This window comes from Serinus canaria, chromosome 6 (assembly GCF_022539315.1).
Source record: "Serinus canaria isolate serCan28SL12 chromosome 6, serCan2020, whole genome shotgun sequence".
Lineage (NCBI taxonomy): Eukaryota > Metazoa > Chordata > Aves > Passeriformes > Fringillidae > Serinus > Serinus canaria.
In genome coordinates, this window is record NC_066320.1 from 20,090,857 (window position 1) to 20,115,491 (window position 24,635).

The 24,635-nt window shown below is 37.5% G+C and overlaps 2 protein-coding genes across 10 annotated transcripts in view; one reads left to right on the top strand and one right to left on the bottom strand.

The window, feature by feature from the left end:
* The window catches only part of BLNK (B cell linker), an 89,352-nt gene extending 74,130 nt beyond the window's left edge, over positions 1-15,222 (bottom strand). For 4 of the 6 annotated variants that reach the window (XM_050976610.1, XM_018910755.3, XM_018910754.3 and 1 more), the window contains exons 1-2: positions 12,327-12,467; positions 8,663-8,725 (exon numbers count right to left, since the gene is read on the bottom strand). In XM_050976610.1, the coding sequence (XP_050832567.1) occupies positions 8,663-8,679 (17 nt within the window). In that variant the 5' untranslated portion in view covers positions 8,680-8,725; positions 12,327-12,467. Of the gene's footprint in view, positions 1-8,662; positions 8,726-12,326; positions 12,468-15,118 lie in introns of those variants that run through there. The other 2 variants (XM_009087277.4, XM_050976611.1) reach the window with 2 other exon arrangements.
* Positions 1-24,635, top strand: part of DNTT (DNA nucleotidylexotransferase) — a 145,524-nt gene that overhangs the window by 30,781 nt on the left and 90,108 nt on the right. For 3 of the 4 annotated variants that reach the window (XM_050976613.1, XM_050976612.1, XM_050976614.1), the window contains exons 1-2: positions 15,259-15,551; positions 23,285-23,393. The gene's annotated coding sequence lies outside the window, so the exon portion shown is untranslated. Of the gene's footprint in view, positions 1-15,258; positions 15,552-23,284; positions 23,394-24,635 lie in introns of those variants that run through there. The other variant, XM_030241268.2, reaches the window with a different exon arrangement.

Here is a 24,635-nt window from a genome sequence, read left to right on the forward strand (position 1 = left end):
ATTTGGAACTAATGTGGTGGTTGTGTTGCGATGAAAAACATAGGACAACATAAAAAACCTCCTATGACCTAATTGTTGAGTTCCTCAGTTTTATATATTTCTGAATTTATTCATGAGCACAGTCACAAAAGTCCTTCAAGACCCAACAGAAAATGTAGCTCTACACTGTGAAGTTCAAGAATACTTAATTGGACAGGGAAAAGGAAGAAAGGATAACACCATAAATAATGCATGGTACAGTTCTAAAAAACACTGAAATTTTGTCAGTAGAGGACTTTCTGTTTGGAAAGTGTATATATGACCAAATAAACCCCAGGCTTTGGGGATGATACTATTACAGAATTTATTTGCCCTTTTTTCCTGCTGCCTCTTCAAAATTCGGTGCTGTGTTTGTACAGATGCATTTGAGATACTCTGATGTAACCTGAATCAAAAACATTCAGGTAAAGAGTGAGGTTTTGAGGTTGTTTTGTTTGTTTGTTCCAGTGAAGAGTCTCTTTCACTTACAGTGTAATGCTGGTGCATACAGACATTAATCTGCTTTTTATATACTGTGAGACCCAGACAATCTAAAACACAAATGAAGTGTTGCATTTTCCCCTTCACAGGAAACTAGGGGTTAAGGGCAAATGTCAGCATTTGCCTTGAGTAGTTCTGAGTCAGTAAAATAGGTCATCAGCTATAAATAGATAAAATATGTTTGTAGTCTAATGCCTGTAATTTTTTTAACCAAAAAATGGTATGACTTGTTCAATTGGTTTGTATCTCATCCTACATTCAGATGGTTAAGCACCCTGCCTACTCACATTATGCTGATTAGATGTTCTAGATGTCTAATGGGACATTTAAGTAAGTTTGATAGAAAATCAAGTTTTTACTCTATCAGGGTCATTCCATGAGAAATGAACCCCATGGCATTTGTAAGATTTTAATAATTCTCTGTCTTTTCAAGGGCTCTCTTGCAATGGATGCAGATAATAACACCTTTTAAAAGTGTAAATTGCATTCAAGTAGCAGGGGATAAAATAGTTTAACTGTTGAGTGAAAAAGCTCAGCTACACAGGAACATTGGAAGAAATAAATAGAAAAGCAAAGAAACAAAGTAAAAATCTTCTATAGCATGTTGAAAGAATACTAATAAACAATTTAAAATATATTTTGTAAGAATTTTGTGCCTATCTGCTTATTAAAGTGAAGTAAAATGCTGCAGGTAAGAGTGCCTAGAAAAAGTCAAATACCCTACAACTAGAATCTGTGTTTCTGCATTTGCCACACTAATGTGAATTTTGAATAGAATTTACTCTTCAGTATTCCAGGGGCCTAAAATACATGAAATGATTGAAATTCTTATTCTTCTAAGCATTGGTTTTGTAGGACCTCTGGGAATTCTAAATTCTTTCCAGCATGCCTCTTCCTGAGCCCCAGCGTGTGATGTGGTTTCCCAGCAGTCCAACCCAAACTCCAGGCCAGATTCCCTAATGGTAAGGTCTGTGCTTATGCACAAAATTGGCGCTGGGAAAACTCATGAAAGATCTCTGCAATTGCATTTGTGTGTGTTCTGTTTTTGTTTTTTAATATGGGCAAATTCCATGAGTTTTTAGATATGGAAAGATTGATAAATATTTAATAGTGTCTTTTGAGCAATTCTAAGAATGGCTGGAAGCTTTTGCTCTTAGCAGTATGCTGAAAACTGACAGCTTGTGCAAGACATCTACTGATAATTTTAAATTAAAGACAATATTACATTGAAATTCAGAAGTCACTACATTAGTAGCAACCTATAGGCTTGGTGTTCTTGTGTTTGCTTTTTTCCCTTCTTCCCCTTATCATCATGCTTAGTCAGAGCAGATGTCTGCTAAAAACCCCAGAATGGCTTCATTTTACTAAGGGAAACTCCCTGACTCTTGGTAATTTCCTCAATGCTTCTAGTTTCTATAACTTTGCATTGCAGACTTCATGTACTTTCATTTTAGGTGCCTTGAGCTTTTTGATACAGCCATAATAGCTCAGTCAGCATTAGCAAAAAGTGCTCAGGTTATTATGGGTTATACCTAAATCTTAGTCTACGAGGGTGTCTAAGTGAAAATCTACCAGCAGAACTGTTCTGGCATAATCATCCTCCCATAACACCCCTGTGGATGTCCTGTGGGGGTGACAGTGTACTTGTTTTGGGTTCATTCATGTCACTTTACAATTAGTAGCTTTGTAGTTGCAATTTCCAGGCTGGTTTCAACAAAAAAGTATTCCTTTTCCTGCCTTTTTTTCTTTTCAATGGAAATTCCTTTAAATTTTTTTTCAATAATTTCTAGTCATTTTTAATTTCTGCACTTAGGACTCCAGTTAGTTCTTTGATTAAGAATAGCAGCTTGAAATGTATCTACTTGGAAATTTATCTCATTTTGGCACATCATTCACTGCCTCAAATAAAATTTTAATATTTGAGACCTTTCCAGGTTCCCTCTGTTTTTACATAGAAACTTAGACTAAAGTCAGCTGTACATAATGCAATCCTGTTTTTAAATAGAAGGCTGATGAATTTCTCCCTTTCTGAAGTCGGTAGAAACAGACAACTTAAAACTTCAGACTCTCTCCAGCCAAGGAGTCCCTTCTCCCTGCTGCATTGTCTGGTTCTCACAGGGTTTTCTTGTTTTCCATGGAGTTGTACATGTGTTCACCTTTCCAAACCAACAGAGCCCTAAGAGTTAGCGCTTTCTTGGCAAAACTCCTCTACAACATCAATTTTTAACTTTATTCATGCTTTCTTATGAGAATTGCTAGTATTCAGCTGGCTTTAGTCTTCACTACAGAGAAGTGTATTTTGCCAGAAGCCTTTAGAAATACATTTCAGGTTAAGAGCACTGCTTTGCCCCTCTTCAGCCACCCCTTTAAGAATGAAGTGAAGAATGGAGAATGAGGAATTGTATTAGAAACAGATGATGGGAAAGCAGAAGGACTAAATTCTGATTAGGCATGCTAGAAGGTTTCTGAAATGGTTAGCAGCTGGTATTTAACAATGGGGTAGTGATTATAGTTTCTGGCTCGATTTTTGTATGTCACTAATGATTTTGTACGTTGGTATTGTGAAGCAACTTAGATGCATTGTCAAATCTCCTGATCTTTCATGAAGGACCAAGTACAAAAGCAACCAAAATGGAGATTCTTCTAATCACGAATTCTCAAAAGAGGGAGTGCACTTTTATAACTAGGATACTGGAACTAAACAGAAAGAGGGGAAAATTGAAAATTACAAAGCCCAAGGCTCTGTGGAGTTTTCCTCTTTTTCAGTGAAGGGCTTACAAAGTCCATGGTAGAAACTATGACACAGTGGCTTAATTTCCACAACTTCTCACATTCTTTTTCATGTTCCCTGAACTTGAAAGGTACACAAAACTCAACATTTAAAATTATCAGCCAATTTTAAAAACAAAGAATTCTGTGTCAAAAGATATTCCTTTAATCCATATTTACTATAATTATGACTATCATGACATTTAGAATTCAATTGAATTGTCATGTGCTGGAGCTTAGACTGGAAAGCAGACAAGCACTTTACATCCTTTGCAACTACTGCATAAAACAAACAAAAAAAAATGTTCAAATAATTTCTGGCAGGAGCATTTGGAATATGAATAGAAATACTCTTCTGTCACAGAAAAAAAAAATAAATAAGGGGCCACTCCCGCAATAAATACTTTTGCATGGGCTCAGGATTTTTTACTACAGGATTCCGTTGCTGGGTTATGACATTAGACAGGTTTATTAAATTGCTTTTGAGATATTTGAAAATACTTGGCAGGAAAAGAATTCAAAATTATTGGATAAAATTCAGTTTCTAAGCTAACTATCATGGGAATCCAGTGATAATGATGTTTGACTTTGTATCTCAGTCTAATAATTTCTTTTGAGTGTTTTATTTGCTAATATTCATATATGTTTAACTAATAACTTGATTGCTAAAATGACTTGTGTTCTTGTGTGCCAAGAATGATGTGTATCTTCACAGTGCTCTGGATTTCAGAAATTATATCTATGTTCAGTAATCCAGCTTCATATTCTTTTGCCTTTTTTTTTTTTTTGAGAATAAGGATAAATATTCAAATTTTGCTTTTACTTTACAATTGTCTTATGCTTTGATAATGCATGAATGTGTAGTACCCTTGTACCTTACGACCTGGTAGAAGATGATTGATAAGCAGCAGAGGTGCTTAGCTGTAAAATATCTTTCTTTTAGCCCATGCCTCTTTAAGGCGACTCTTTGCTTCGAGTTACCGGATAAGTGAAACAACATTTGTCTTCTTTCTAGGACATGTTCTTACCATTTTCTTCTTGAAATGACTCTGGGTAACCAATTCTGCTTTCAGAAACAGTTTGCTATTTGGTTAGAAACAGTAAGAAGCAGAACCAAAGCCCTCTGGACTTGGCAGCTGCTGATGTTCAGGGGACCCAGGGAGCTGTTCTTACCTGGCCCTTTGCTCTGCCCCCCACTGCATCCCTGCAAGAACTGCTCGGGGGCAAGGCTTGCACTGCTTCGTTATGTTTTCTGCTTTCTTTTTTAATGCTTTGCATCTGTCTCCCTGGAGAAGGAACTGTTTTCAGTTTCTTCCTGCCCTGAAAACTTTCATTTTAACCAGCTTTATTTTAACTGTGTTTTCAAAGTCTGTGAGGTACTTGCTAAAGGGATAGGTGCTAAGATCACTTCTCTTTGCACAAAAGAGACCCAGCTCTTAAGGTGCCCAGCTCCTACTACTATCCTCTCTTCATTGAGAAAATGAGCACAGCCTGTAGAAATACTTGGAAATTAATGTGTTTCTGAAAAAATACTTTTGATATTTAAGCCACTTCTGCTGCCTCTGACAGGAAACCTTTACATCTGTGAAGAATGGAAATGAGGCAAGCCTGAAGGAGTGTAAATCCATGAGGAATGTCAGTAGGAGAAAATTCAATCCATGACCAATAGAACCTAATTAAGGAGCAAAGGGAAGGAGGGTCCTGGCTAAAAGGGGAGCAGAAACAAAGCACTAGGTGCTGGAAGGCACTGAAGGCAAGAGGTTTAAAGGGGAGTGGGTGAAGAGGGGCTCAGTCATGGTGAAATACAAAGGGGAAAGATGGCAGATGGTAGATAAATAGGAGAAAGCAATGTCAGAAGAATAAAAATTGTGTAAAACTGCAACTAAATTAATGCAGTTACATGGCCTAATTTAGTTTTGTAGCTGAAGTTGTGTATTTTTGTAACATCAATTTTCTGTGGTGAGCAATCCCTTTTTTGCCATGGTAACCTGGTGTGCTTGCCAAAGGCAGAACAAACAATGCCAACATCACTTCTACTTCCAAAACAATTGGGTATGCCAAAACTTTAGTATTAAAGTTTTGTGTCATTGCAAAAAGCTTATTTGATGGCTTTCTGAGATATGCAGTATATTATTAAACACTGGATATGTGCTTGGGGCATTAAGGTGTCAACAGCCAGCCCATGGGTGGGACTCAACAGTACCTGCTCCTGGGACCATGCTTCTCTGACCTCACCTAAGCTTTCTATCCTTGCTTGACACCCAGGGAAAATACTGCAAGACTCTTTTGGCTCTTTCCCAGAAGAATTAGCTTATAAAATGTACTTAGTAAGTCTTCAATTTCTTTTATTTATGTAGGACCTAGAAAAGAATTTTTCCCCCTCTCTGGAAACTCAAGGCATTCATGGTCTGAATTTTATTTGTAAAACTAAGTATACAGGGGTGGATGTCAGATCAATCTGAACAGAACCTGATGCTGGTTTTCTTTTTTCCAAGTAGATATCCAAGCCACCCAAACCAATTTTAATGTCTTTCCAAATATTCCCATATTCCATGCTGTGAAAATATCACTCCCATCATTGGGAAATACTCTTTTAGCTGAAATTGGGGAAGGTGGGAGATTGCAAATAGCAGCAGAGGAGCTCTAGGTGAGGCGTGTTTGGTTGTCGTGGTCAGTGTTGAAAGCAGATGTGGTTCCTGTGCTTTCCTGTCTGCTGCTTCTGCATGGCAGGATGGGAGGGAGCACCCAAGTGAGACCAGGGTTGCTTTTTCTGGACAAGAGCTGCTTTTTCTCAGTAGCAATGCTGACAGAAATGGATGTCAAAGGACAGGCTCGGTGAGTTGAACCTGACAAGCTCTGGCAGTGTTTTGCACTGGCAGGGAGTCGGGAATCTCCCACAGGAAGACACTGGTTCCATTTTTTAAATTTTATTCAAAAAATCCTCAGTAGAGCATTTGTGAATAAGATGGCTATGGTTTTCTCCAGGGTGTTCTTATTCCAGCCATGAATTCAAAGCACATTTTGAAAGAGCAAGAAAGACGAGAAATGCATGAAAGTGGTTTAGAATCAATGCCTGACCATTTTTGCTGTGTTTAGATTTCTTTTAGTAAATTTCTATATACAAATCTAATAAAAAAAGTCTCCTATTTTCAGTTCTGAATTTCAGGTAAAACTTCCCTGTTTTATATCTTTTTCAATCTGTCACTGGGAATTCAGAACAGAATTTAAAAAAAAAACATCAAACAAGCAACCTACCCTTAGAGGGAACTGAAAAGCCAGGAGCACAGTGTAACAGGTTCAGGCATTAAAAAGCAAGAGAAAATATAATATGCCCTGTGCAATGCAGCTGTGGCTTAATGCTGATTTGCATATTAGGACTGGATTAGCATCACTCAGATGTGACCTGCACATTGAGTAACTATCACAAGTATGGTACTATTGATGAAAAATGAAACTGCATGGTACACTTCAGATCTAATATACCAACCTTTTGTGTTTTTAGATTCTACAGAAGTGTAAAAGGAGACCTATTACTTCTAAATTTTTATGAAATGCATGTAATTTAGTTTCCTATAAAAGTTCAGTTGGATGCTCAGTATGTTTATAAAACAGAATATGATATTACCATAAAAATGATTGCTTTTTAGCCACTCAAAGGGAAGAAATATTCAAAGAAATGACCATATAAATGTTGATTATTTTTATTCTGAAGGCAGTCAAATTGATTTAAGGTGTTGTGGCCAACTTATCACAGATTTTGTGGCTATAATGCCTGCATGACTCCGAACACTTTAAAGTTCAAAAAGACCTTACTGCTGGTAAATGTTTGATTCACTTTCAAATAAAATGAAGTTTGCATTTGACATGAAGGATTTTGTGCAGGATGGCTCCCTTCTGCAGCATTTTCCCAACATTTGACAATATTTCTCTTTGGAAAAATTGAAAAGATGAGTGTCCTCACTGGAAAACCAGGAAATAAAGGCACAACTGGTGGGTTGGTGGTTATACCTTTGCTAAAAGTGCAGTGTGCTGGCTGCAGATCTTTCTTTCCAGGGAAGCTTCCCTCCAGTGCTGCCCAGAAGTGGGCTGGCATTACCTCTGGGTTTTGGCAGAGGTACTTTTTCTATACTAACATAAAAAATGTATGTTGGTCTTTGTGTGGCATGTATAATGCCATGTTTTCTGCAGTGCAAAATAGTCTTGTATTTTGAAGACACTGCACAGTTTGGAGAACATACTAGCAAGTACTTTTGTTTTTAATCATACTACTTTTCTATCGTAGATTGTCACCAAAGGTCATCTATTGTTCTCCTTGCTTTTTTCACTTGTGTTTTGAATAGGTTTCCACTAACATCTGAAATTACTTCTCAGTCCACTTCTGCTCTACAGCTTTATTTGCAGAGCCACAGGAAGTTACCACATCCACCCTTAGCTTTAACTTCACTTTCTCTCATCCAGTGATGGAGACTGCAACACCTTCAGTGATCCAGTTTGTGATGGATGGATGGGACAGGCATCAGTGTGCACTGGGCAGCTTTGGCAGCCCCACTTCATTGGTGTGAGCTGGGTTGGTAAAACCCACTTTTACTCTGTGGCCATGGTGCACCTGCAGTCTCATGAATCATGCTGCAGCACTGAAGCTCTTGTTAGAAAATACAGCAGGTATAACTCCTGATGCACCCAGGAAACAGTTCTGTTGAGCAATGAATTGCCAAGCAAACATATTGTCTCTGCAGTGCATAAATGCACCATAACAATAATTTTCCCTTTAAAATAGATTTTAAGGAACTTTTTACTTCAGTAGCTGCACAAATGGTATTGTTGATAGAGGAATTGCTGCAGTTCAAGGAGTTACTTTAGTCTTCTCTCCTAATTAGTTGCAATCAATTAAACACGCTCATGCAAAAAAATTCTACAGAGGTCAGGAAAAGGACATGATCTGATTTTTCAGGCATTGTTTCTTAAAACTTTTACTATAAAGTTTACGTACAGTTCTGTGCTGGTAAATGTTCTTAATCATGCAAATTTTATGAAAAAGCTTTTACATAAATGATGGCTTTAAAGTAACTATATTGTTAAAACTCCACACAACCTCCTCATATTTCATGAGCTGTCCCCTGCCACACCTGTGTGCTGATGGCTGACTATATCTGCCCTTTCTCAGGAGGGGGGAAAGGCTGACTGGGATTTCTTTTGTGTAGGGGGAGTCCTCGAGTCAGAGGTGGAAATCAGCCCACTTAAATGCAAAATCAAAGCAATTGATGAAGTGTGTATAAAGAAGGAAACATTTCACATGATTTCCTGGCACTGTAAGGAGTACAATCCCCAGGCTGAAATAGACCTGAGTGAGAGCTCTTATGGAATATTTGCTTACCAAGAAATGAGATCCATTCATGCACAGTTTTTCTACAAGCACAGCAGATTCAGGCATTCCAAACTGAGGTGAGAAAAAAGACAAGATTATTACAATAGTGTGAAACTTGGCATTTGTAAACAAACTAATTAATACTTCCATGCTCAAATACTCAACATTGTGGAAATTGTTATGCTACTTGACAAGGATAATTAGAAAAAGAATATTGAGTAACTGTAATGCTTAGGCAGTGACTTTCATATAAGAGATAAGACACAGTATTACCTCTTTCTTAGGAAAAATGATTACAGGAGATAAGGGCTAATGAAATTGTGAATGGAGTAGACAAGAAGAAATTTCAAAGCAGCAAATGTCATGTGAGTGGAGCAAGGAGCCCAACAGAAATACTGTGGATTGCTGTGGGATAAGAAACCAGAATTAATAACAGGTTAAAAGGTAACATGAGGCAAAGGTTCAGCAGTAGCCATGACATCATCCCACATGGCTGTTTACCAACCTCTGTTTGCTTTGCTTGACTTTGGCCCCAGCTATTTGGGCTGTGTCTTGCACTTACCATGATGATGGGCATTGCTGGAAAGAATTCGGGTTCAGAAACAGGATTTTTTGTCTGTAACTTGGTTGTGGTAATTGCATTTTTAAACAAAGTTGATGCTGATTATAAATTAAAATGAAACCAGAATGTCCATAAATATTACATCTTGAAATAGAACTGACTACTGAATAGTAGTTTGGAAAAACACGGACACATTGGATTTTCTATTAAAAAGTGAAAAAGAATGGATCAAGGCTGAAGATGTCCTAAAAATCTCATGGTGTGTTAGATGGCTTAGTGTGGCTTTTAAAAGAAATTAACTATTATGCATAGAAAGTGGCAGAAAATTTGGGAATATTTTCTTAAAGAATGTACCACTCTTAAATTGAGTTTTAGTATTTGTAATGCTTAGATGTAAATGTCGGTATCAGTAGTGACCAAATCAGATGCTAACAGAGAAATATTAGTGCAAAAAGTTCTTCTCATAGACATAGTTATGTGGCTTTCCTAAGATAATTCTGTATTTCTAGACTACTTAAAACTGATCATGTTTAAATATTAAATGTGTAAATTTTATCTACTTTTTGATATGAAAATGTCCCGTTCAGGTGTATATTCTTTTTTTTGGTCTGTTAGCTGATATGCCTGGGTTTATATATTTTTTTTCTACAATGACTGGGAGAGTCCTGCTTGTTTGCAATGCAGAATAGATCACAATTCAAAAGAGAGAGTTGCTGTGCTTGTTGGATCAGTGGTCATTTGTGCATTGAGTTAATTTGCCATCTATTGCACTGGTGTTGGTGGAGAGGCAAATCATCAAGGCTATGGACTCTCTGCTTCTCTTGGTTTTGCTCATCTACTTCTAGTTTCTACCTATATCTCCAGTTACTGGCTTGATGAGTTGCTTTTTAGTTTTGCCTTATGCTATTAATCAAGCTTTTGTGTAAGGGAAAATTTGTTAATTTTACATGGTTAATGCATCAGGCAAGTGGGTGTCTTGCTGCTGGTGTTTGGTGATGACCGTGGAACCTTTAATTTTCTTGAGATTGCATTAACTTTTCTTACAAGCACATTAAGATCAGTACTAGGAGAGGGACCAGACTACATGGCAAATGGAGGCCAAGTAGATAATTCTGAACACAACATGGAATATTTCAGTGTTGCTGCAATTTACAGCATAGATGCAAGATGACAGTGAGGTACATCCATATGGCTAACAGGTCTCCATTACTATCTTCACTTATTTATGAAAATGCAAAATCTGTGTGGTTAATTATTATTTAGTAGTTAAGGTATTGATTTTATACAAAAATGCCTTTCATGAGGCTGGAAACACTGCAGAATGGCTAGTTAAGAACTTCTGCATTTATGACACAGAAAAATCTATATCATTAAGACTTTTAAATTCCAGAAAATGCTAAAATTGCATGGTGCATATGTACACACCCATTTTACATATGTATTGTGGCATCAACATGGATATACCTCTTCTAGAAAACCCAGCCTCAGTCAGAGACCATGGAAGCTGATATTACTTTCCTGAAGGTTGATGTATTGTTTTCTGTTCAGTGTTCACTGCTTGTCTATCTTGTGTACCTGTCCTGCACAGTACTCAAAACCTTCTCTGAATCCAGAATGATTTTTTTAAAATCTGAACTGCTCTACAGCACTCTTTATTGTCCAAGTGCTCCAGAATCACTAATAACTCTTTATTCTGAGACCACTCTCTGACACGAAAACTTCATTTGTTGGGGGAGTTGATGTGCATGACAAATAAAACTCACACAGTATCCACTGGGTATCTGTATATCTATAAGATACTACAACTGCTTAGATCTAAGAGATATAAATGTATATCTGCATAGTAAATATTTTACCATTTTTACCTCCTGAGCAGAGCTGCCACTGTGGTTGTAGCTCTTGCCTCCCACTGCTGCAAGTCAAACACTGGGGAAATGTCATGTTTTCCTGGGTGACTTGCATATCTTCAGGTGAAAGTGTTGTGCTGGGGCAGTGACAGGATCTGATATTTCAAGGCAGAATTAAATCAATGTATTTGTTTTCTGGTTTTCAGCCAGCCCTTACAATTCTTACAAAAGTGCACCTTACAGTTTCTGTAATGGCATAGAATAACACAGAGACCTGCTGGTTTCTCTGCATTGGCAGGTTTTGTGAACAGAAAAGGTGGCATGTGAAGAAACAGTTACAGGCCATCATGATGAGAAACCTTAATGAGCATGAATTCTCACTGTTGGTGTAAAGAAGGTACTGGAAAAGATTGGTGCTCTTAGAGTTAGAATTAGAATAAACACAAGGAAAAAACTCCTATATACAAAATTACATAGAGTAACTTGCATTGAAACAAACAAGAGAGATATAAAATGACATTATATATCCAATTGCAGGAATGGGCTTTAGAAATTACGGGTAGAACTCTAAAACCTGAGTAATAGTATTCAGTAAGTTAAAAGGAAAAATGTGATTTAAAAAGGCTGTATCTTGGAGGATATATTTTATATATCTGAGAGATTAGTAAGATAATGAAAGATGACTGAAAATGAGCTTGGAATACTTTGTGCAATTCAGATTATTTTAGATATACTAGAAAGGACCTTGTAGAACAAAGAAATATACAAGCCAATAAAGGAATGACTCAATGCCCCCCCCCCCAAAAAAAAAAAAGTTCAGGTACATTAAACTTAAACATCTAACAACTACTGTGTGTATATTTGCATTGAGAAGAAAACATGAAGAGAAGATTCTTATTGTCATGCTGCAAATATTAAAGCTATATTCATACATAAAAATAGACATACTTTCTCTGAAAGGATTATTTTTCCCAGCAGGAAATAATTTTGTGCATGAAATATCTTTCTCTTCTAAGCAATACTCCTGGGAGAAAACATTTTTTGTATGGTTTGTAATGTTGGAGATCTTCGCTTCTACCATGAATTAGATTTCTACAGAAAACTGAAGTTATATTAATATAAGTGGTGACTAAACTATTTTTAGCACTTTTAAATATTTGTGGTAGATGTAGGATAAGATATCTGGTTTTCAAGGATAAGTCCAGTGTTTCTGCTAGCTGAATATACATTGAACTCTCCAAAGTCTTACATACAGAGTCAGTACCTGTCTTAAGAGATCTGCAACTTGAAAAGGTGTCCAGTTCTCAAACTCCTCTTGAGATGGTAGTTTTGTGGTCATGCTTCTATCCAGGGAAAGAGACTTGATCTGCATAAGCAATACTGAACTCTTGCTTTACTGTTTTTTACTGATATAGAACTCTGAGGAGGAAGTAGTTTTTGCAACTTTTTTCCTGTTTGCTCACTTAAAGTGAACGCCTGTAAAGGGTGATTTAGGAAGTACCAATGTTCTCATGTGAGTGATTCCAGTGTGAGGAAACTGGTTGTTACATCAACATATGCACATACCTGTCAGTACTGAAAAAATTCAGATATCTCAGCTGCTATCCTTAAAATTTTCCTGCCTGTTTTTTTTACTGTTAGAGTGACTGACAGGTCAGGTGTTGGCAGTGAATACCTTTTTCCTATTTTCTGACTTGGCAGAACACTGAACCTGGCAGAACTCCACTCCCAGAGTTTCAGAAATATGATTGAAACTCTTGCATCTTAAATTTGCCCTCCTCAGAAAAACCTTAGGGGTGCTTGGCTGGCATATCAGGAAAAAATCATGTTGAATTTCATAGTGTTTTGTGCTGTTCAATGTTTCAGAATGTTGGCTGTGAGTTTTTCCAAGGGGGGCTCCATCTTCCTGGATGACAGGAAGCAGCAATACACTTTCTATTATATGCAGAACCAGAAGAGAGAGGTGCATGTATTCCTTAGAAGGGATTTTGCTTGCCTAGTTTGAATGCAGGGGTGATTTCATCTTTGTAGAGTTGTCATGAATTGTGAAGGTGGGAAGCAGCTCGGTAGGGGATGTGAGAGTTACAGGTTTAATGGCTGCTTACACGAAACAACCAAATAACAGATGGCATCAGGTGTGGAACATTAATAATGTGAAGTGCAGGCTGTTTGCTTATTGAGTAGGTGTAAGCAGTCCTAGTTCAGAAAGGCAAATTAAAAATAGAGCATTAAGAATTTCGCAGTTCAGTGTGTGCTGCCAACCATACCTGCTGCTGCTCCTCCTCCCCATCAGGCCGGGAGCTTTTTGGAAGTACTGAGGTGCTGAGAGCTGCTCCTGACTGCCAGCTGCTGTCTCTTTCCTGCAGTGCAGGGTGAGCTGCAGCTCTGCCCGGCCAGCTGCCCCACCTTGCTGTGCCCAGGCATCTTCCTTGTCTTACCTGTTTTCTCTCTGCTCTCCCTCACCGTTTGATTGTGGCTAGTTCTTCTGTGTTGACATTGCCTTTATTTGTGTTCTAGGCTCTTAGGACAGTCTCTAAAAGGCCAGGGTTAATGCAGTGTGCCTCTGTCCATAGAATGGGGCAGATCTGTTTGGGAAGGTTCTGCTCAGTTTTGTGCTCCCAAAGGGGCACAGGTAGTTCAACCAAAGAGACTTGTAAGACTTGCAGGAAATATTTTTCCATTAGTGTTTTAGTCAGATTAAACATAATGACAAGAGAGGACCAGAAAAAAAAAACCAAAAAAAAAAAAAAGACCAGGGACATGGGGAGGCTCATCTGGGTTCCTGCATTTCCTCTCTTGATGCTGCTGTTGCCCTTGGCTCAATTGATGCTGTAGTTCTCTGTCCTTAAGTGTGACAGAAATGGAAAATATTGTCACACACTTCCACTTGCTTTCCATGACCCTCAAGAGGATCATTTCAAGAACTGTTGGCTGGAGAACCCCAAATTTGATTACTGATTCTACTTAGAACCTCATACTTCCAGTTCCTCTGTGCAATGTATGTATACATCACACCTCCATAGTGTGATAAACTCAAATAAATATGTGCACTTGGACACATGTTGGCTGTGAAGCTGTAGTGGGAGGAGTTCTTGAGCAGAATACTGAGGCTTCCAGAGTTCCCCAGATAAAGACAGGCCACAGAAATGGTTTCTTTCCAAACTTTCAGGTGCTTACATAAAATTTTGAAGCAGAATTTAGATACTTGAATGTGAAACAGCACTAGCCTAGGGCAGATCAGGCTTGCTTGCTACTTGAAAATTCCCGGGAGCCTCCTGATCTGCTGTGAACCCTGGCAGGCTTAAAAATATAATTGGGTATGTGTGCAGAGAGTAATCTGCTATTTTAAAAACTTGTGTCTTACTGGAGACATTAACACTTTTTAATGTGCACTGTTTACAATTTCACTCCTCTAAAAAAAAAGGTAGAAATCTGATTCCGTATTTTAAGAAATTTCATTTTTTTTGAGCCCTAATGTAAAAGGACATTTAGTACTTGAGAACTACCAAATTTTAGAGGAATTTAAAATGTGAGTATTTTATACACCAGGCATTTTGTCCTCTAAAGAGAAATTCATTCCCATACAGAACCTGTATATCAAGCAGAGTTAATACATCTTTACGCTGTGTATTGGCTAAAGTTCATTTCCTGGAGTCTGAATGCACGCAACATAAAAACCAAGTTTTTGCAGGCTCCAGCTCCTTGGCTTTTTGTAAATTAAGTTCTCAATTTGTGATTTCATAGCTAAAAAGTAATATAAAACTGTTTCCTAGATCATACCACTGGCATTTCTCGCTACTCTCTATATATTCATGGACATAAGCACTAAATGTGTTAAATGAATCTCAAAACTTTCACAGTAAAGTTCAGCTTTGCCAAACCCTGCAGCAGCAGCAAGCAGCTTGTTTTACTGGATGTAACATTGGAATACTGCCCCAGGAAAATATACTTGAGCAAAATAGGTCAATGAAATATTACAGTACAGAAAATGTGAACTGTTGTCCCTGGTTGTTTTTTCCCATTTTATAAAAAAATAATGAAATTAATGTGACTTACCACATACTCTTTTTATTTCTCCCAGGCACACATGTTGGAGTTGATTCCAAGTAAGTTAAAGGAACAGTTTCTCATGTCTGCTCTTCCTCCTTAAACTGTCCCATATGTATCTTGTTGTTGTTAGTGTGATTGACAGGCTTGGCATTCATGGTGGGTGGGAGAAAAACATTCTTAAAGTAAAAAGCTGGAATATACTCATAGTCTAAATAAGTCTATAAAGAACATTGGAAAATGAAGTCTTGCTTACAGCTGTCTGTCTAGAAGTTTGATAAAAGTCTTGCTAATTGGTTTTGCCTTTTTTCTTTTTTTCATTTAACAGGAAATAAAAAAAGCAACATAATCAACAGAAATCACAGAGTCTGAAAGGGACCTGGAGAGATCTTGGCAGGGCTTCAGCAGAGAGGCAGGATCAAACACAACTAGAGGAAACTGGGTCAGTCTTGGAAAACAGTTCAGTAACCCATTTTTTTAACTGAGTTGTTGGGGATGCTTCAGATTCACCACGTCCTTAAGTGCAACAGCAAGAAGGAGATCTAGAATAAATTTTGTGCTCTGCTGCTGGAGGGAGTAAAAGGAAATGTCTGTTTGTAAGGATCATTGCTGTCTAAGCACCAGATGGGCTTGACTGAAACATCCTGCTGTTTCTGAAGGAGCCAACCCAGTTTCAGGAGCATTTGTTCATAAGAAGTGGTTTGGGAAACTCTTAAGTCTTTTCCCTTTCAGCAGACTCTTCAATTTGGCTGTATCTTTCTGAAAAATGAGGTGTCTAAACTGGTCCCAGCCTACTTTTTGGCTCATGGAAACCACTTCTGGCTCAGTAATATCCTGATAGACTTTAGGAATGCTTGCTGTGCAGCACCCATGTTATTAACAAAATCCTGAATGCAGTTATGACCAGGACAAACCCCTCTGGAACTCTACTTGAAATATTCTTTGAATTTGAAAGTGATTCACAGGATATATTCTCAATGAGAGTCAGATAACCTCTTACAATGAACAGTGCTTTAATCAAGTTTCTCTAGTTCGTATGTGATGATTTTTATGGGGAACCTTAATAAAAGCATCAGTTATAACATGGGCTTTGTGCCCCTTATCTAGGTAGCTATCATAATGAGGAAGGAAATTAGACTGGTTTGACACAGTTTGTTCCTGAAAGTCAGTTTTTACTGCAGAAATAACTTATAGCTATATTGAGGCCCAACATTTGCATTGTATATTTGTGAGATTTGAAGTTGAGCTGACTGTTCTCTAGTTTGCTCTCCTCCTTCCCCCATGACATTCAAGGGGAGATATTTGCCCTGTAGGTATAGGAGGTATGAAAACCCAGTTCCAGAGTCTTGAGTTTCCTTTGTGACTGAAGTAGATTGTTTTTTATGATTTTGATAAGTAAATAAAGGAGTTTTTCGGAGGCCAAAGAGAGCTAGACCTGCCTAAGAACTTCATGGATCTTTGCCAGTCTTCTAGTTTGCTGTCACAGTGTTTTCCTCCATCCTTGTTTCTGTGAGAGCATTCAGTGCTGTAGTAGGGAGAATCACAGGACATAATATATCCATGTTTGTCCCAAAGTTATGAAAATCTTCCTGTTATGAAATGGGCAACTGGGTTTTTCCATGTCTGTTGTTCTAGTTTTGGTGTGTTGCCTTTCTTGGGATCACAAAAGACTGAGACCCAAAGAAGCCTCAAATGGAAAAAATCTGAAAACAAATCTTAGATCCCCCAAAATTTGCTGAGAAGGGTTAGCACCATTGCTACACCAAGGCTATTCACTGATTTGAAACCTGTCACCTTTAAATCACTTCTGCTACATACAATTTGCTGCATAAATATGCCCTTTTTCTTTCTTTCAGTAATTCTTTAATCAGTTTCTGGGGCAGGTAGTTTCAACTGAATTTTAATTATTGCTGAATGATGGGGGATTTTGTTTGTGAGTTTGTCAGAGAGGCTGGATACATGACATAAACCCCATTGTCCCAAGGACAATGCTCTTTGTGTTATCACTCAGCCTTCTGAAATCTTTTGATATGGCTTTTCTTTGTTAGTTTGACCTTCTCTTTAGATCTAGCAATAGATTCAGCTGTTATTCTAGAGAGCTTCACTACAACGAACCATGCATTAAAAATGTACTTATTCTCATAGGTATTTGTTTGTAGCCTGGATTTTGCACCTAGTTTTCTTTATCTTTTCAAAAATTCATGTTTTTAACTAGTACAATAAAATATAGCAGTAATAAAACCACAACCTGCTGCAAAAGTGACAATGTTCATCAGAAATTCTCTTTGATTTTTTTGAAGGCTGGAATTGATGCTGTAGTGCTTGGTTGTGATATCCTTTGCCAGTACTCTGTCTTCTTTGCTCTTTAACTGAGCCACTTTTTTGATTATTATTCTTTTGAACACATTGGTAAAACTTGCTGTCTGTTCCTCTAGATTCATGTGCTGTCTCATATAGCTTGCACTTAGACTTTATATAGTTTCTTTATAAAACCTCTCTTTTGAAATTCATCTGTGTTGACTCTTCTGATAAAATATGGAAAAATGTGTACAAACAGCTTTCCATCTGGCAACATTTTGTGCACTAAAACCTAGTGAGTAAATTTAAAAACAGAAATTCGGTATTATTTCAGTGTCTTGCCTTATTTAAATAAAATTCCTAGACAACTTAAATTTGAAATGCTGTGGCTGATGCTTGTTTTAAAATTTTTTAAATATTCTCTGATGGATTTTGTTAGTGTAATGAATTCTTCTTCAACCACTATTGATCTTTTTGAGGCTTGAGCATTGATATATGTAGAAAGTATTTTACCATGCCCATGACTCTTGCTATGAAATAAATGGAAAAATGTCAGAGTAATACCTCAGCTCTCAGTGGGCATCACTGCATGGTATTTTACAGTGGAAGATCTCAGCAAAGTGACCCTGTTGGTGCATATAAATTGTATAGTGCAGTGCCATGGTATGTTATGGTACTGCCTTGTAGCGTGTCTGTGATGCTGACATGCAGGTTTCCTTCAAAAACTTGTACCAGGTGAATTCTCAAAGGTCAGAACTTCAGTTCTCTTACTTATTTAGAACAACTGAGGTAAAACTGGAAAGGATTAATAACACTTTGGGGGGTCAGGGCACTGCAAAATCCAGGACCTTTCTGTAGAACAGAAGGAGGTCTGAGGGAAACTGGCTAAACGTGATAGAGAGGAGGGAGAGTCTGAGAGCAGAATCTGCAATATAAGGGTGTTTGGGCAAGGTATTTATTGCTTATTGTCACAAAGACAGCATAGGGAAGGAAGGAAGGAAAGAAGGAAAGGAGCAAGAGGTGGTTGTTTTAGGAGGACCAAAAGGTTCAGGGAAGCATGCTACTCACAATTCAAGAGGGATGGGGTGGAGCATCTGTGTCAGCTGGCCAGCATCCAGATATTGTTTGGACCAAAACCAAGCAAACCTCCTCTCTACTTCCAGTCAGCAGATCCCTGAAAATGAAGTTGGGAAAATGAAGTTCTAGGCCTGTTAAAAAAAGGCAGATAAAAGGAGGAATTCCAAAGACGAGGGGAGTTTGAAGATAGATTGAGAAATAGAAGATAGAGAAATTGAAGAGATTGACAAAGGGAGAGGGTTTTAGAAGTGGAAGAGTACAAAAAGTAAAGAAAAGGAGAGAGGAGACAAGCTGGATGAGTAGAGAATGTTTCTCAAGGTTTTTGGATTCATAAATAGGGCTTTTACATTTCTTATGTCCTTAGCCTGCTGACATAGATAAAATTTAATGAGCAGAGTTTATTTGACAGTCAACAGAGAATATGATAAAATCTCAATAAGAAGGACCGTGAAAACTGAGAGATCTAATTTTTTTTAGAATCCTGACTGGTTTTGGGGAGATATCAAAAAGATATTTCAAGAGATACTCTGTTTATGTTAATAAATTGTAAATGAAAAAACTATTAAGAAGAAAATGACAAACTGCTTTTGATTTTTTTCTCATTTGACTCACAAAACTTAAACTCAGTAATTTTATAGCCTTTTATTCTAGATCCTTTTTATTAGCTTGATTTATTTTATCATTTAGGTAATGGTAATGTTGAATATCTATCACCATGGTATTAAGTGAAATTACATCTAGGCAAAATGCTCTCATGATTACAGGAGAGGTATGAAAGGAAAAAACAATGATGGATTGTTTCCCACACCAAATGTGAAGCAGTCTTCTATTGTTATATGCTGAATAAAGCCAGAATTTGGTGTGCTTATGTCAATTCTCTTTTCATTTTTCTTGTGAACTTGCCTTTGTCAACCTTCCTTCCATACCTTTAGCATCTCCAGTTCCATTGTCACAGAGATACTCAAGAAAAACCATGACTTCTCTCACAGGTGTTTTCTTTGCACTGTTCCAAAGTGCCTTGTATGAATCAGTGACAATACAGAATTGTTTCTGTTTATTCTGTCCTCTTTTATAAAGCCAGCAGCCATCCTAATCATGTTGGTTTCTTTCCAAGGAAATGTGTTGCTTGTTGGAAAAATGCTGAGGAGGATTTTGTTGTACCAGGTGGAATTAGTGGGAATGAGGGTAGTAGTTGGCTGCTGCTTTTGCTGGTACCATGAAAGTGTATCTCAAGATTTTTTGCTGTTCCTGGGGGTCATACTAGGAAATGTTTGCCCCAGGATTTATTCTTATTGGAAACGAATGGAGGATACTCCAGTAGCACTTCTCTTGTGTGTTGTAAACATTCCTCTGATAAGCTTTTTAGGGGTCTGGATATGAGGTGTTTGGTATGCATCCATCTGCTGACAGCATTATAAATATTGCATTTCTGACCTTCAGATTTTCTCTTTTGATCTCTGGTTAAATGATATATTTGCCAGTTTGACACTGCTGACATTCTGTCTGTTTGGTCTAGCATTGTTATACCATGATTCCTTGTGATCCTATTGTCATGGGAATGATATATCTCAAATGATGAATATACTTTGAAGCAATGTGGGGAATAAACACATTGGCTAAACTGCATTTGCAAGGAGAATTTTTATTGTAAAATTCCCACTTCAATGTACAGTATAAAATTATTTACCCAATGTTGGTGTATTTAACGCTGCTGTTTTATGAGAGAGTATAAAGGAGGATAAGCTACTGTTTGGGTGGATAGTGTCTTAATTATGGTTTTAAGCAGATTTCCCCTTTTGTTTTCTCTTGCAGTGCATTGGGCAAACCTGCATTTGCAAGACAATAAACTGAGCAGTAGTAGAAATAGAAGCTTCCTGTTTTCCCTCAGTGATGAATACCTCACTTCTCTTTTCTCTAGAACTGGTGAATATTAACTTCACTTGTAGCGAAGTGAACCATAAACCATAGGAAGTGAGAAAGAGACTGAATTAATTAAAAAATTTGCACTCTAGTATAGTATTTTTCTAATGCTTCTTTTAGGTTTTTGAACACCTCGAAAACAGTCCTACCTTAGAATTCCATGCCTGTTTTCAAAAGCTGATTGGAGGTATGATGTGAATAAAGACTTGGTAATGTTACCTACATCCCTGATAAATTGAAGTCTGTTTAGATTCAAGTATTTAATGAAAAATCAGTGGGAGTTTTTTTACGCATAACCTTCATGTGCTCATTCTTTTCTTATTAAAATAAAATGAGAACTTGAAAAAAAAGAAGTTGACAACAAATGTCAGGCTGATAAAAACCTCAGCAGTGACCTTCAAAGCAATGCAATTTGACTGTGCTATGGTTATCCACTGAGGCCAGAAGTTAGAAATCAGATGATGCAGTGATGACTTTCATCCTCTGGAAGGTACATGTTCTGCATAACATCCCATGCCTCATTTGTCACCTCTTCTCCACTGTCCAGAGCATAATCTATTATTTCTGCTTGCAATTTTGCATCTCTCCATGTTTGGCAGACTACAGCAGACAATTGAATTCCCTGGCAATTCTCTCCTCTTGGTCAGCTGTGCCATAATGCTTCATATGCTGTGCTCTATATGTGATTGGCACATATGAGTGCAAAAGCTATAGGAACATACACTGGCCCTGGTACACCTGTATCAGCAGAATGAATTGGAATGGCTCATGGCTTATAACTGAGCAGAAGTTATTTTACATAGCAAAATTGCTTTTAACTGTCTTCATCTCCACGCTTTCCTGTTTACTTGGGTGGCTGACATTTAGCTGGAATTTCAGACACAGAAATAATTTTATTGTTTAGAGTTAATATTCTGTCACAGTGTGCTGCAGGCACTCTGATCCAGTGTCCCTGTCACATCAAGGACATCATCACATGATGCCATCAGTGTTGCTCCACTGGCCAGTCCAGCTTTTGAATTTCTACTGACAGTTTGCAGGGTGCTTACATCAGCTTCAGCCATGTCTTTGTTTCTGATGTTAAAGTAAGCTCAGTACTGTGAGGGACAGTAACCATCAAGTAATTTTCAGGTTGCACCTAGAAAGCCTCACAATCACTGGCTCATTAAATAATGTATTTTTTTACTGAGAATCTTGCTCACCTCTTTACTCCATAACTTTATCTATCAAGACTTCATAAATAATTGCAGATCCAAAAGGAAGCTTGAATTGAGGTATTGAAAGATTTAAGTGTCTGAAGAACTGAGGTTCTGCCCTGGATGGACTGAACTCAGGAACTTCATGATACTATAAATAATTATTTTCATTTTCCTTTTTGTTCTCATAACAGATGAATGGCACTCAGCTCTCTTAACTCTTGCTGTTTCTCACAGCATGCAAACACTTTCTGTAAGAGCAGAACAGCAGGAGAGAGGCCAGGGAGAATGCAATATTTTTTTGTGAGGGTTTTCTTATATCAGTCTCCTTCAGATTTTTTATCTGTATCCCAGGAAACCTGAGAGCCCAGATACTTGCTTGTCAAACTAAAAAAGCTGAAACTCCTTTTCTGCAGAAGTGTGGTTAAGAATCTCTAAGAAGGTGAGGAACATCCTAGGAGGGACATACATGGTGGCCAACTTTGGCTGTGTCTCTGAAAGTCTGACTTTCACCCTGCTACTGACACAAATCAGACTGAAGAGGAGACCAGACCCCTCTGTTTGATGGGAGCCAATCTTTCAGCTCATAAGGATTTCCTTCCTGCCTCCTATTTTTTCCCATGAGTTTCTGTCATTTTTGTCTGCTTTTAGATCACAAACTGTCTGTGGGAGGGGGGTGTTACCCCCTTCTTGAAAGATTAGAAACACCTCAAAAGCAAGGTGATTCTGTTTTGGAAAAGCAGCTTTCTGTATCTGCTCACCCTGTCTGAAAGACAGAACTTCCATATTTATGGTGTTTAGTTCTCTAAGAAAAATATCCTTACCTGTACTGCCCATAACTAGTAAGAAAATACATTTACAATTAGTTCCCACTATGAACTCCAGTTTTAAAACCTCAAAACTATTTTGTGCAACTGCATATAGAAGAATCCTAGAACATCTTCCTTACAAAAGAAGATTCTGTTCAAATACAATGTCTCAGAAAGAGCAAAGTTGAAATTTAACATTTCATAAAAAATTTCAGTGCTTTTTGATAGTTTCAGAATAGTAGAATTTAGGAGAAATATTGAATAACCTTCCATGTTTCAGAAGGTAAGACTTAAAGACTTGTAAAATTTTTGCCTAATAGAGGAACTTTGGTTTTTGAATTTAACATTGTTTGGAAACTTGAAAAGCAAAATCAAGTAAACTTCTTGAGTGGAGATGACACCAACTCCGTTGTTGACAGAGATGAAAATTGTACTGGGAACTATTTGTCAAATGTTATATGGAGTTCCAGTATTGATGCTTAATTCTTTCTAAAGGGATTTTAGGCAGTTTTTGCCAAGTTCCATTGTTGATTTTATCCTTTGTATTGTTTGCACACTTTGACTGTTCTAATAAATGTTCTAAACATTTTTTAATATTATCTCCCACAGAAAATGCTGCAGAAAATTGTTCATCTGATTATTTTGTTTAGATATCTAAATTGCAAATCCATTGCAGATAAACCCATTCGTTTTTATGAACAGAATAAGCAAAGATAAAAGCAATTTCAGAAAGAATGCCTTTTAGAGAACTGTTTTATTAGAATGACCCCAGACCCACTCAGTTAAAGTTCAGGGAGAAGAACTTGAATCAAATGAAATTCTGTTTATTTCCAGAGAGGATCCTAATCCTTAGTGTGCTTTGCTTAATGTTACAGGATCTGCTGGGGGAAGTTAGTGCTTGCTATTCTTTGAAGTTACCAGCTGAATTCTGAAGACTTTGCAAGAGAACAGAGCACTTTGTTGGACTGACACAGCACAAAGGAGGTGAAATTATATCACTGTTAATGAATGTTTTTCAGCAGATTTTGAGAATTGGTGTTAAAAAGAAGTGAAGAGGATCAATGGTAATTATGTGTTTTACTGTTTGAATAACATTTCAGATTAAAAATATCAACACACTTTCCCCTCCTCAAGCACATGAGGACATAGCAGAACAGGGACTGTGTGCTAACACAAACTGCCCTGAGCAATGAGCCATTACAGTCAGATAGAGCAGGTGAGAGACCCTGTGTGTTTTCAGTCAGTAATAGGGTGAAAACAGAACCAGGAAAGACTTTCTGTATTTTAAGGCATTTCAAGTTGAATGAAGTACAATCTAGGGCAGCAGATCTTATATAAGGTCTAACTAGTAAAGTTTTCTTCTGAAGATTTGGCACAATGAAATTGAAAATCCATTTTGAAATAGACTCCTTGGTTTAAACAAAGAGTAGTGAACTTGGAGGTGGAAGTTATTCTCACCAAACCTACACAGAGAGCAGGTCCTAGTGGCCACATACACATACTGTAGTTTTTTCCACTTCTTCAGGAAAATATAGTAAATACCATTTTAATTAGATTTTGTTTCACTGTTCTACATTTGGTTCTTACAGGATTAATAAATTTGGTTTCAAATAAGTCACTGCAGTGGCAAATCTCCTAACAACAATTCTTAGATATATTTATTGTCCAGGGTAAATTCCAATAAGAATAAAACACTAGTCAGCAGATCCTGACTTAATCAATTCTCTTCCTATATATTTATCTGAAATTTACTAGTGATGAGTAAAAGGACATTTCAAAGCAAAACAAAGAATGACAATTTGCAGTTGCAAAAATCTGCTTTCATGGACTTAGTGAAATGAAACAGTGTCTGTGGGTTGTAACACTCCAGACTTTTCTTAACTCTGTTGCTGCACCTACAGTGCATGTAGGAGGTGGTAGCATTTAGTTCAGAGAAATTCAGAGCACTATAATGTCATGTTGTAGCAGCCCATAAGGGGGAGTATTCAACTGCATTGAATCCTTGGAGTTCAGGAACAGAAAAAGGGAGATCTAAAGCAAGGTGGTTGATCACCTGTTGGCAGTGAAAAGTAATATCTTCAAAGAATTTGGCAGTTCTTTGGACTCAAAATAATTTTCACCCCATGTAAACATCAAATCAAATAGCAAATGCCTTACTGGTACAGAACCAGTATAATTAATTTTTAAAAATGGAGGGGTGGGGTTTTCTTTTGTTGCTTGGAGTAG